This window comes from Manis pentadactyla, chromosome X (genome assembly GCF_030020395.1).
Source record: "Manis pentadactyla isolate mManPen7 chromosome X, mManPen7.hap1, whole genome shotgun sequence".
Classification (NCBI taxonomy): domain Eukaryota; kingdom Metazoa; phylum Chordata; class Mammalia; order Pholidota; family Manidae; genus Manis; species Manis pentadactyla.
Window position 1 is genome coordinate 11,284,222 of NC_080038.1, and position 13,213 is coordinate 11,297,434.

The window sequence follows — 13,213 nt, forward strand, 5'->3', positions numbered from 1 at the left end:
ATCATACCCAATACATTAGAAAATAATTCCTTGATACCACCAGTACTAAATCTATGTTTGATTTTCCTCAACGGTCTCAAAAATATCTTTTTATGGTTGTTTGGTTTGACACAAAATCCAAAGGGGTCTACACGCTGCACTTGATTGATATGTCTTGCACATCTCAGTTGGTCTGTAACCATTTTGCCTGCTTTTTTATGCCATAGATTTGTTTTATGGGGCCTTTATTCTCATAGAATTTTCCAGTTCTGGATTTGACTGATTGTATCTTCATGGCATCATTTAGCAGGTTCTTCTATCCCCACATCTCCTGAAAACTGGTACATAGATCTAGAAGACTTATTTAGATTTTGATTCAAAGGTTTTTTTTTCTGGCAAAACCGTAAAAGAAAATTTTTATACTCTTTTATGTTTTAAAAGTAATGAATTTGAAACAGCTGCTCAATAGTTCCCATGGCATTTTGCACTTAGGAATACAAGAATCCCAGGAGAGGAGGAAATCCATTCACTCTGATTTCTGCCTCATGCATGAATGAATCACCTTCACTGGGAGAGTTAATGGTACTTATGATTGTCCTCTGCCAGAACATGCAGATAGAAGTCAGAATTACCACTTCATCTTGAATCAATTATCTGAGATATCTTTAGTCATACACATCTTTGACTGAAGAGGTTCACATTCACTTAAAGATATCAATTCCTTGCCTACATTCTAAACTAGGAATAAAAAGGTTTGAAATGAGTAGTGACTAGAGAAAGTGCCAGAAGAAAATTAATCTTCCTTTGAAATTTTTATGTTTTTTTACAATTGTTTAAAATGAACTAATACAAAATTATGGGTGGAAAAGCAAACCCAGATACACTGAAGCAGGACTATAGTGTTCCTTTGGCATGCTGGGAATGTCCAATAAGTAATAGCCCTCTCTTCCCTAGCTGAGCTGGGAACAGGCAGCTAAGATAAAGAAATCAGACAGATGATGATAAAAATAATTGCTTCTATGTCTGATAAAGCTGTCTGGAGAATGTGACTTAGGTCCACAGCAATAATGAACTTTCAGACACTCAGATCTACTATATTAGATGTGCCCTTCCCATAGTCAGGGACAGTTAGACAGCCATAGCCCTCTCTGAGCCCAATGCACATGCCAGGTTCTTTTTGCTAAACTCACCACTTAATAACTCACTCTCCCTTCTTGGAGGAAGGCAGAAAGCGGGTGAGGAGTCAAAGTACAGCCAAGAGTAAGTCAATGGAGGTTTAATAAACAAGCAGACATGTGCCCTCCCCTATCACTAAAGTCCATGAGAGAGAGTATCATAGGTAGAACTCAGTTTTAACACAGCATTTTCATCAATGAACACCCTCATATTTAGTTGGAACCAAGTCATAATCGACTTCCACACTATCGCAGCTCATGTTCAATTAAACAAATGTTTGTGGAATGTGAGCAGATCACAGTGCTGGCAGGTACCAAGATGGAAAAAGACACACGTTGCCCACCAGGGGCTCATCCGCTGGTGGGTTCCAGCCAAGTGTACACAAAACAGGTGTGGGCTCACAGTGCTAGGCATTGGATGGAGAATTGTGGCAGGCATGGAGATGCTCTATTTGGCCCTCTCTTGAAGAAAAGCCTCACTGTCCAGCTTCAGGGACTGTGGCTAGCTGCAGGGACAGCTGTCAGCTCCTTTGAGTCCACCTCAGCTTTCAAGCTATGGTCATGCTCTCCTTGGGCAGTTACTGCACACTGAACCAGACAGTAACTGAGTTCACACTCTTTTTGGGTGGCCCCAGTCAGTAACTAAGCAATGTGGTGATACAAGGGGCTGGCCATTTCCACCCAAGATAGGACTCCTCCACTAGAGAGTCTTTGCTTCCAAGCTTCCCATTGGGCTGGTGTTGGGTGACCAGCTGTCCTACTTTGCTGAGCGATTTCCCAGGAAGTCAGTTTTCTGTCAGTGTAAAAACTGAGATATCCCCAAGCAAACTAGAATGGTTGGTCACCTTCACTGGTATAGACCTTGTTGGCTTGGCATCAGAGTCTAACATTCCCTCTATGCAGTCCTGCTTCCTCCTCTATTGCCTTCCAAGTTATTGCTCCCCAATAAACTTTTTGTCCTCCTGACTTCATCTCAGTGTCTGCTTCCCAGAGCACTTGACCCAAGACAGGGGCACATACAGCAGAAAAACCAGGAAGCACCTAAATATGGCAAGAGAAGATGGGGCTGAAAGAGAGTAGGAGGGCAGGGGAGAGATGAACTGGATCATCACAGGGGTGATCTTGTCTATAACTTGTTCATCAGACTATTCCTTCTCAATCCTTTTTGGGGGGAGAAAAGAGGCATATGTAAATACTCAGTGGCTTAAGGTTCTCTAACCTGCATCTGAATACTCAAAATGAAGGTTTTCCCAAAAAAGCCTTAGTGCTTCTCCCTGTGTCCTTTAAACATGCTTTATGATTAATTTCTATGATTTAAGATGCAAAATGAAAGAAGCTTCAACTTTCCTGAACTATTCTTTTTTTGAATTTTTTTATTTTGGTATCATTAATCTACAATTACATGAGGAACATTATGTTTACAAGACTCCCCCCATCAGCAAGTCCCCCCCCACATACCCCCTTAAAGTCTCTGTGCATCAGCGTAGTAAAATGCTATAGAATCACTACTTGTCTTAATTGTGTTGTACAGCCTTCCCCATGCCCCCCCTCATTATACATGCTAATCATAATGCCCCCTTTCTTTTTTCTCCACCTTTATTCCTCCCTTCCCACCCATCCTCCCCAGTCCCTTTCTCTTTGGTAACTGTTAGTCCTTTCTTGGGTTCTGTGAGTCTCCTGCTGTTTTGCTCCTTCAGTTTTTTATTTGTTCTTATATTCCACAGATGACTGAAATCATTTGATACTCATCTTTCTCCGCCTGGCTTATTTCACTGAGCATAATCCCCTCTAGCTCCATCCATCTTGTTGCAAATGGTAGGATTTGTTTTCTTCTTATGGTTGAATAATAATCCATTGTGTATATGTACCACCTTTTCTTTATCCATTCATCTACTGATGGATGCTTAGGTGTTTCCATTTATTGGCTATTGTAAATAGTGCTGCGATAAACATGGGGGTGCATATGTCTTTTTCAAACTGGGCTGCTGCATTCTTAGGGTAAATTCCTACAAGTGGAATTCCTGGGTCAAATGGTATGTCTATTTTGAGCTTTTTGAGGAATGTCCATACTGCTTTCCACAATGGTTGAACTAATTTTACATTCCCACCAGCAGTGTAGGAGGGTTCCCCTTTCTCCACATCCTCGCCAACATTTGTTGTTATTTGTCTTTTCGATAGTGGTGATCCTTACTGGTGTGAAGTGATAACTCATTGTGGTTTTAATTTGCATTTCTCTGATGGCTAGTGATGTGGAGCACCTTTTCATGTGCCTGTTGGCCATCTGAATTTCTTCTTTGGAGAAGTGTCTGTTCAGCTCCTCTGACCATTTCTTTATTAGATTATTTGCTTTTTGTTTGTTGAGGTGTGTGAGCTCTTTATATATTTTGGATGTCAACCCTTTATTGGTTCTGTCATTTATGAATATATTCTCCCATATCGTAGGATGCCTTTTTGTTCTATTGGTGATGTTCTTTGCTGCACAGAAGTTTTCAGCTTGATATAGTCCCACTTGTTCATTTTTGCTTTTGTTTCCCTTGCCTGGGGACATATGTTCATGAAGAAGTTGTTCATGCTTATGTCCAAGAGATTTTTGCCTATGTTTTTTTCTAAGAGTTTAATGGTTTCATGGCTTACGTTCAGGGCTTTGATCCATTTCAAATTTACTTTCGTGTATGGGGTTAAACAATGATCCAGTTTCATTCTGTTACATGTAGCTGTCCAGTTTTGCCAACACCACCTGTTGGAGAGGCTGTCATTTCCCCCATTGTATGTACATGACTTCTTTATTGTATATTAATTGACTATATATGTTTGGGTTAATATCTGGACTCTCTATCCTGTTCCAATGGTCTGTGGGTCTGTTCTTGTGCCAGTACCAAATTGTCTTGATTATTGTGGCTTTGTAGTAGAGTTTGAAGTTGGGAAGTGAAATCCCCCCAGCTTTATTCTTCCTTCGCAGGATAGCTTTGGCTATTCGGGGTCTTTGGTGGTTCCATATGAATTTTAAAACTATTTGTTCCAGTTTGTTGAAGAATGCTGTTGCTATTTTGATAGGGATTGCATTTAATCTGTAGATTGCTTTAGGCAGGATGGCCATTTTGACAACATTAATTATTCCTAGCCAAGATCATGGGATGAATTTCCATTTGTTAGTGTCCTCTTTAATTTCTCTTAAGAGTGTCTTGTAGTTTTCAGAGTATAGGTCTTTCACTTCCTTGGTTAGGTTTATTCCTAGGTATTGTATTCTTTTTGGTGCAATTGTGAATGGAATTTTTTTTCCTGATTTCTCTTTCTGCTAGTTCATTGTTAGTATATAGGAAAGCAACAGATTTCTGTGTGTTAATTTTGTATCCTGAAACTTTGCTGAAATCAGACATTTGTTCTAGTACTTTTGGAGTGGAGTCTTTAGGGTATTTTATGTACAATATTATGTCATCTGCAAATAGTGACAGTTTGACTTCTTCTTTACCAATCTGGATGCCTTTTATTTCTTTGTTTTGTCTGATTGCCGTGGCTAGGACCTCCAGTACTATGTTGAATAACAGTGGGGAGAGTGGTCATCCCTGTCTTGTTCCCGATCTTAGAGGAAAGGCTTTCAGCTTCTCACTGTTAAGTATGATGTTGGCTGTGGGTTTGTCCTATATGGCCTTTATTATGTTGAGGTACTTGCCCTCTATTCCCATTTTGCTGAGAGTTTTTAACATGAATGGATGTTGAACTTTGTCAAATGCTTTTTCAGCATCTATGGAGATGATCATGTGGTTTTTGTCTTTCTTTTTGTTGATGTGGTGGATGATGTTGATGGACTTTCGAATGTTGTACCATCCTTGCATCCCTGGGATGAATCCCACTTGGTCATGGTGTATGATCTTCTTGATGTATTTTTTAATTCAGTTTACTAATATTTTGTTGAGTATTTTTGCATCTATGTTCATCAGGGATATTGGTCTGTAATTTTCTTTTTTGGTGGGGTCTTTGCCTGATTTTGGTATTAGAGTGATGCTGGCTTCATACAGTGAGTTTGGAAGTATTCCCTCCTCTTCTATTTTTTGGAAAACTTTAAGGAGAATGGGCATTATGTCTTCTCTATATGTCTGATAAAATTCCAAGGTAAATCCATCTGACCCAGGGGTTTTGTTTTTGGGTAGTTTTTTGATTACCGATTCAATATCGTTGCTGATAATTGATCTGTGTAGATTTTCTGTTTCTTCTTGGTCAGTCTTGGAAGGTTGTATTTTTCCAGAAAGTTGTCCATTTCTTCTAGGTTTTCCAGCTTTTTAGTGTATAGATTTTCATAGTATTCTCTAATAATTCTTTGTATTTCTGTGGGGTCAGTAGTGATTTTTCCTTTCTCATTTTTGATTATGTTGATGTGTGTAGATTCTCTTTTCTCTTGATAAGTCTGTCTAGGGGCTTATCTATTTTGTTTATTTACTCAAAGAGCCACCAGCTCTTGGTTTCATTGAATTTTTTTCTACTGTTTTATTCTTCTCTATTTTATTTATTTCTCCTCTGATTTTTATTACGTCCCTCCTTCTGCTGACTTTGGGCCTCATTTGTTCTTCTTTTTCCAATTTCAATAATTGTGACTTTAGTCCATTCATTTGGGATTGTTCTTCCTTCTTTAAATAGACCTGGATTGCTATATACTTTCCTCTTAGAACTGCCTTTGCTACATCCCACAGAAGTTGGGGCTTTGTGCTGTTGTTGTCATCTGTCTCGATATCTTGCTTGATCGCTATTTTGATTTGGTCATTGATCCATTGATTATTTAGGAGCATGTTGTTAAGCCTCCATGTGTTTGTGAGCCTTTTTGTTTTCTTTGTACAATTCATTTCTAGTTTTATACCTTTGTGGTCTGAGAAGTTGGTTGGTAGAATTTCACTCTTTTTGAATATACTGAGGCTCTTTTTGTGGCCTAGTATGTGGTCTAATCTGGAAAATGTTCCATGTGCACTTGAGAAGAATGTGCATCCTGCTGCTTTTGGGTTTAGAATTCTGTAGATGTCTGTTAAGTCCACCTGTCCTAGTGTGTTGTTCAGTGCCTCTGTATCCTTACTTATTTTCTGTCTGGTGGATATGTCCTTTGGAGTGAGTGGTGTGTTGAAGTCTCCTAAAATGAATGCATTGCATTCTATTTCCTCCTTTAATTCTGTTAGTATTTGTTTCACATTTGTTGGTGCTCCTGTATTGGGTGCATATATATTTACAATGGTTGTATCCTCTTGTTGGACTGACCCCTTTATCATTATGTAATGTTCTTCTTTATCTCTTGGTACTTTCTTTGTTTTAAAGTCTATTTTGACTGATACAAGTACTGCAACACCTGCTTTTTTCTCCCTGTTGTTTGCATGAAATATCTTTTTCCATCCCTTGACTTTTAGTGTGTGTGTGTCTTTGGGTTTGAGGTGAGTCTCTTGTAAGCAGCATATAGGTCTTGCTTTTTTATCCATTCTATTACTCTGTGTCTTTTGATTGGTGCATTCAGTCCATTTACATTTAGGGTGATTATCGAAAGATATGTACTTATTGCCATTGCAGGCTTTAGATTCGTATTTACCAAAGGTTCAAGGGTAGCTTCTTTACTGTCTAATTGTCTAACTTAACTCACTTATTAAGCTATTATAAACACAGTCTGATGATTCTTTTTTTCTCTCCCTTCTTATTCCTCCTCCTCCATTCTTTATATGGTAGATGTTTTATTTTGTGCTCTTTTGTGTTTCCTTTGACTTCTTTTGTGCATAGTTGATTTTATTTTTTGCCTTTAGTTAGTATTTGGTTGGTCTGCTTTCTTTGCTATGATTTTATTTTCTCTGGTGACATCTATTTAGCCTTACAAGTGCTTCCATCTTGACCAGTCCCTTTAAAATATCCTGTAGAGGTGGTTTGTGGGAGAGAAATTCCCTCAACTTTTGCTTGTCTGGGAATTGTTTAATCCGTCCTTCATATTTAAATGATAATCATGCTGGATACAGTATTCTTGGTTCAACGCCCTTCTGTTTCATTACATTAAATATATCATGCCATTCTCTTCTGGCCTGTAAGGTTTCTGTTGAGAAGTCTGATGATAGCCTGATGGGTTTTCCTTTATAGGTGGCCTTTTTTCTCTCTCTGGTGCCTTTAATACTCTTTGTCTTTGATTTTTGTCATTTTAATTATTGTATGTCTTGGTGTTGTGTTCCTTGGGTCCCTTGTGTTGGGAGATCTGTGGGCCTCCATGGTCTGAGAGACTATTTCCTCCCCCAGTTTGGGGTAGGTTTCAGCACTTATTTCTTCAAAGACACTTTGTATCCCTTTTTCTCTCTCTTCTCCTTCTGGTACCCCTATAATGCGAATATTGTTCCATTTGGATTGGTCACGCAGTTCTTTTAATATTCTTTCATTCCTGGAGAGATCCTTTTATCTCTCTGTGCCTCAGCTTCTCTGTGTTCCTGTTTTCTGGTTTCTATTCCATTAATGGCCTCTTGCACCTCATCCAGTCTGCTCTTAAGTCCCTCCAGAGATTGTTTTATTTCTGTATTCTCCCTCCCAACTTGATCCTTTAGCTCTTGCATATTTCTCTGCATGTCCATCAGCATGGTAATGACTTTTTATTTTCAATTCTTTTTCAGGAAGGTTGGTTAAATCTATCTCCCCTGGTCCTCTGTCAGGGGTTGTCTGGGTGATTCTGGGCTGGACCAAATTCTTCTGCCTTTTCATGGCAATAGAGGTAGTCGTAGGCAGGTAGCATGTGTGTTAGCTGGGAGAACAAAGTCCCTTCCTGCTTGCTGGTCACCTTGCCCTTCTCCGTTGCCTGTGCCGGTTACCTACACACTGGGAGCAGGCTCTGGGTTATTTTCCTGTGCCATGGAAGGCAGGGCAGCCCAGAGCCCTGCGGGGAAAGGCAGGTTCACCAGGTATGCTCTCCTGTGAGAACAGTGCCCCTCCACACCTTGCCCCGGCTTCCTCTGCCTGCGCCAGGCAGCTGTGCACTGGTGGTGGCTTTTGGATCTGGCCCAGGCGGCTGCACACTGGGAAGAGGCTCTGGATGGCTGCTGTGGGCATGGCCACTCCCAGGCTGCTCTTCCGGGGCCGCGCAGTAGGGGGAATGAATGGCAGGCTGTTTATTGCTGTGAGGGGCTTCAAAGCTGTGTTGCCACCCAGGGGATTAGGGGGCCTGAAGTTCCCTGGGATTCGCCGCTGCTTAGCTGCTTGTGCTGGGACTGTTCTGTCCAGCTGTGAAGCCCCTGGCCCTTTAAGACTTTCAAAAAGCACTCACTTTTCTTTTGTCCTGTGGGAGCTGGCTGCGGGGACCCACTTGCAGATTTTACTTTTCTGTTGCCCTAATATCCAGCACACCATGCAATGTGTGTCTGCACTCCCACTGTGGATTACTAGGGCTGGTTATTCAGTAGTCCTGGGCTTCCACTCCCTCCCCGCTCCGAGTCCTCTCCTCCTGCTGGCAGCTGGGGTGGGGGGAATGCTCAAGTCCTGCTGGTCCATGGCTTGTATCTTACCCCCTTCATGAGATGCTGAGTTCTCGCAGGTGTAGAAGTAGCCTAGATGTTGTACTGTATCCTCTGATCTCTCTGTTAGGCGTAGTTTTATTTGTTGTATTTTTAAAACTATATATGGTTTTGGGAGGAGATTTCCGCTGCCCTTCTCACACTGCCATCTTCCCCTCTTAACCCTGAACTATTCTTAAAATAAAGAAAAATGTGGGCAGGATGGTACTGCTAGAGAAAGGGGAGTGGCCTTCAGGACTGGGACTAGGATAAGATGAGCCAGGTGCTCGGGTGCAACACTTAAGGAGAATTCAGAGTAGGCACCTGCATGAACATGACAGTGAGCACCTCCTTAAATATTGAACCCCAGGTGCCTTGCTTGCTCCACCCTTGGCCGGGCCCTGGAAGCCATAATAATTTGTGGCAACTTATGCAGAATGTTCCCCCTTTCCTGCCGCAGGTACAAAGCCATCGTCCGGCCAATGGATATACAGGCTTCTCACACCCTGTTGAAGATCTGCCTCAAAGCCGCGTTGATCTGGGTCATCTCCATGCTTCTGGCCATTCCAGAGGCTGTGTTTTCTGATCTGCATCCCTTCCATGAGGAAAGTACCAACCAGACCTTCATTAGCTGTGCTCCATATCCCCACTCGAATGAGCTGCACCCCAAAATCCACTCCATGGCTTCCTTCCTCGTCTTCTACATCATCCCACTGTCAATCATCTCTGTCTACTACTACTTCATTGCCAAAAATTTGATCCAGAGTGCTTACAATCTGCCTGTGGAAGGGAATACACACGTCAAGAAGCAGGTGAGTGCTCGGGATTGATTCATTTCCTCTTTGGGGATCTGATCTTTGCATGTCTTTTGGACTGTACAGAGAAGTACAGTATTTACTGATTCTGCTATTAGAGGTGATCTGAGGGCAGATGCTCAATGGAATCTCTTCGCCACAGAAAACCAGGAAATTGGGCTTTCTTTATCATCTTGTTCTCTTATTAAAGACCTAAGCTAGGGAGGTATTGAGAACCTGGAAGATTTAGAGAATAGGATCTTTATCTGAGAAATATCTGGAAAAGTGTTCTGTTGTTTAAAAAATAAAATGTTGAGGCTTGTTGTGATATGACTTCTTTAAATTCCAATCACATTGCTTGGCTAGGAAGAGGATTACCTTCCTAGCCAAGGGGACAAAGCAAAGAGCAGGAAAATGAAGCTGGTTGAAGATAAAGTATTTGATTAAGATATGCTTACATTGATTTGGGTTCAAATCAAGTCTTCATGACTTACTCATCTATCCTGTCTGAGCCTCAGTTCTCTTATCCATGATACAGGGTAATAACCCCTATATTGCAAGGCCTGTTGGAGGGCTAGAGGGAAGAGCATATGGAAAGGCAGACAGACTCCCTATCCACTTAAATGTATGGCTGACATAGTTAATGACTTCACCCTTTAAAGTCTTGGGGTATTTTTGGCCTCAATTATGGGAGGAGAGTGGCAGTTCTCAGTGAAACTCTCTCCCCTCTGGAGAGATCTCTCACTATGAACATCCTTCATAGCCCAAATTCTGTAATGAGAAGGATGTTTCCCCTTGCAGTAGCAGAGGGAGTTGGGAGCGAAAGGAGATAGATGCTCAGCCACTTCCCCTGAGAACCTTCCTGTATAGTATAGAACAGAAATAACCTGAGAATAGAAAGAACAGTATCAGGGCTCTCTCGGTTTGCCAGTGAGGAAGAACAGAGCTGGCTGCTTTTCTGAGCATCAGAGGGAATAAGAAATCATTAACCATGAACGAGGAAAGACATGAAGTCGTATGGCTGATAAACTGCACCAATGCCCTCCTGAGGAAAAAGAGGGCACTTATTAGAATTTCATTGTGCAAGCCATTCAAGCATGTAATCAACTTTGTTTAAAGATCTGTTCTCAGCCCCCCTTCCTGTGCTCTGCCTTGGGGATGTCTGCCTCCTGGCTCTTCCATTACTCTGTTTCTGGCTGTTTTTCCCTTTTCCTGTCTGTTTCTGTGGATTTTCTCCCATTTTACCTGGTTCTTTCTTGTCCTCGATCTCCTACTGAGCCCTTTTCTGTGACTGGCTGAGCTTGGCTGTTTCCCCAATTCTTTTTCCTTTTTTCCCTGTCCACATCTTTGTCTCTGCATTGCTCCCACACTGCTCCTGGTGCCTCTGTCTGTCTGTGACTCTCTCCTCAGATCGAATCCCGGAAGCGTCTTGCCAAGACAGTGCTGGTGTTCGTGGGCCTCTTCGCCTTCTGCTGGCTCCCCAACCACATCATCTACCTGTACCGCTCCTACCACTACTCCGAGGTGGACACCTCCATGCTCCACTTCATCACCAGCATCTGTGCCCGCCTCCTGGCCTTCACCAACTCCTGTGTGAACCCTTTTGCCCTCTACCTGCTGAGCAAGACTTTCCGGAAACAGTTCCACACTCAGCTGCTCTGCTGCCGGCCCGGCCTGATGACCCGGTCTCACGGCACTGGCAGAAGTACCACCTGCATGACCTCCTTCAAGACCACCAGCCCCTCTGTGGCCACCTTCAGCCTCATCAACGGAAACGTTTGTCATGAGGGATATGTCTAGGCTGACCCTTGACCCTGCCCCCCTAGAGGCCCCTGGTTTTGCCTTGTGGCTAGTAAGGAACCTTTACATCTGCTGTTGTCTCTGTACCCTCCAAAGACCATTTGGAAGGCTTGAGAGGAGTGTAGACACGGTGGGCAGAGACCCAGATGGATCCCTAGTGTGTCTGAAGGGCCCTTCAAGGCTTATATTTTCCATTTCAACTTGTGAGTGTTTCTTCTGATGTACGGCAAACTTTCCCTTTTTTAGAAAAGGGAACAAATAAATTATTATTTTAAGCATCAAGCCCTGATACAGAGATGTGGCCAATTAAGTCATAGAAACCATATGGACAACCAGATTTATATAGCAAAGAAGTTATAACTTGAACGTCTACTTTGTGAAAGACTTCATCTTGTTGTTATTTAAGCAGTGGCTAGTGCTTAAGAAATACCATTTGAGTCATTTTTCAGAAATATTTATAATCCCAAACCAAGGAACTGTTTTTTACACAGGTAACCCGAAAACTCAACCCTGTGTATGCGGGATGGTCCCAAATGGATAACACGGGAGGCCAGTTTAAAACAAATCCCTGAGTGTTGCTTGTTTTTGAAAAACTTTACTGAGGATATTGGAGAAACACTTGACCCATCATTTTAAGGCGAAAACATGACCAAACCCACAGACACATATAGAAAGACCCTTGTGCGGCAATGGGGTGTTATCTCACACTGAATTCTCACTCGATGGAGGTCCTTTTTGCTGTCATCCAATTTTAACTGTCTGTGGCACAGCTCTCCTATGGAAGAGAATCCTTTTAGCAGAAAATTGATCATGTCATCAATCCAGCAAACATTTATAAGGGTATAAAGCATAGTATTTATTTTTGGTATACAAGTTTTCACCCAGATGTATTTGCTTAGATCGGGCTGGTCCTTGTCTGCTACACTGAAGCAGTAATTTCATGGGAGAAAAAAGGGATCCCACCTCGGTGGAAATAGCAACATATTTACATTTATCACTAGCTTCACCTAAAGTCTGTGGGAGGAAATGAATAAGACTTCAGTAACGTGCATTTCTGTTTGAATATGTACAAATTGCAGGGGGCTTAGCTTTAAGAACTGATTTTAAACAGCTACACATACACTGATTCTACTTCAGAAGAGTACTTCTGAAACAGCCCATGTGCAGAAAAATACTGGACGGAAATCTTTTTCTTTTTCTAAGTGAGTGAAAGGATTTGACTATCTTACTTTAGAAATCCTGTATCAAGTTTTTCTTGACTCAAGGACAGACCAGTTCTGAGAGACTGCAAACCTGTTCACCCATTTTCAGATAAATCCCAATCCTGCTAATGTGCTCTAATGTATGTCCCTTACATCCTATGGCAATTTTAGTTTTGATTTTTATTCTGTCCAGGTGAGAAAAAATAGTCAGCTCTCTTTTCCACACGCACACATAAAAAGATTTTTGTCTCTTGATATGAGGAGGTGCTCACTGTTGGCAGAGCTCTAGGAGTTAAGACCAAGGCAGTTGTAAAGATCTGTGTTTGTAATTGTGTGAGCTGGAATGAAACCTCTTCACTTCTGTCTGCTACATGCACATGCACTCCCGCACTGTACACCACTGCTTTCCTGGTGGTCTGTAATTACACCGGACAGGCTAAGAGGCAAGGAAGGTAGCGTAACTGAAAGAACCAGGGTTTCCAGCCCGACATCCTGATGCCATCTCTAGCCATGTGACCCTGGCTATCAACGTCCCTTCTCTAGACTCCTTTTTTTCATCGCTAGAATGAGAAGAGGCGCCAAGGTCCTTCTATTGCTAAGCTGCTCACATCTCAGCACTGTCTGAAGCTCTGTCTCTCCAGCATGTTTGCAGCCCATCTGCTCGCAGTTGCCCCCCTTCTGCTACCTTTGAACAGTTCCTCTTGGGAAGTCCTTCAGCCACCGTTCCACACTCGTGTTCACCTTAGTGGAACGGAAGGACATGGAACTTTCTATCCCCT

General features: G+C 42.1%; 1 protein-coding gene across 1 annotated transcript in view; it reads left to right on the forward strand.

Annotated features, from left to right (window-relative positions):
* GRPR (gastrin releasing peptide receptor) overlaps positions 1–12,857 on the forward strand; it is a 35,782-nt gene extending 22,925 nt beyond the window's left edge. The window contains exons 2-3 of the mRNA XM_036912911.2: positions 9,099–9,450; positions 10,843–12,857. Of these exons, the coding sequence (XP_036768806.2) occupies positions 9,099–9,450; positions 10,843–11,232 (742 nt within the window). The 3' untranslated portion in view covers positions 11,233–12,857. The remainder of the gene's footprint in view (positions 1–9,098; positions 9,451–10,842) is intronic.
* The last annotated feature ends 356 nt before the right edge of the window (positions 12,858–13,213 follow it).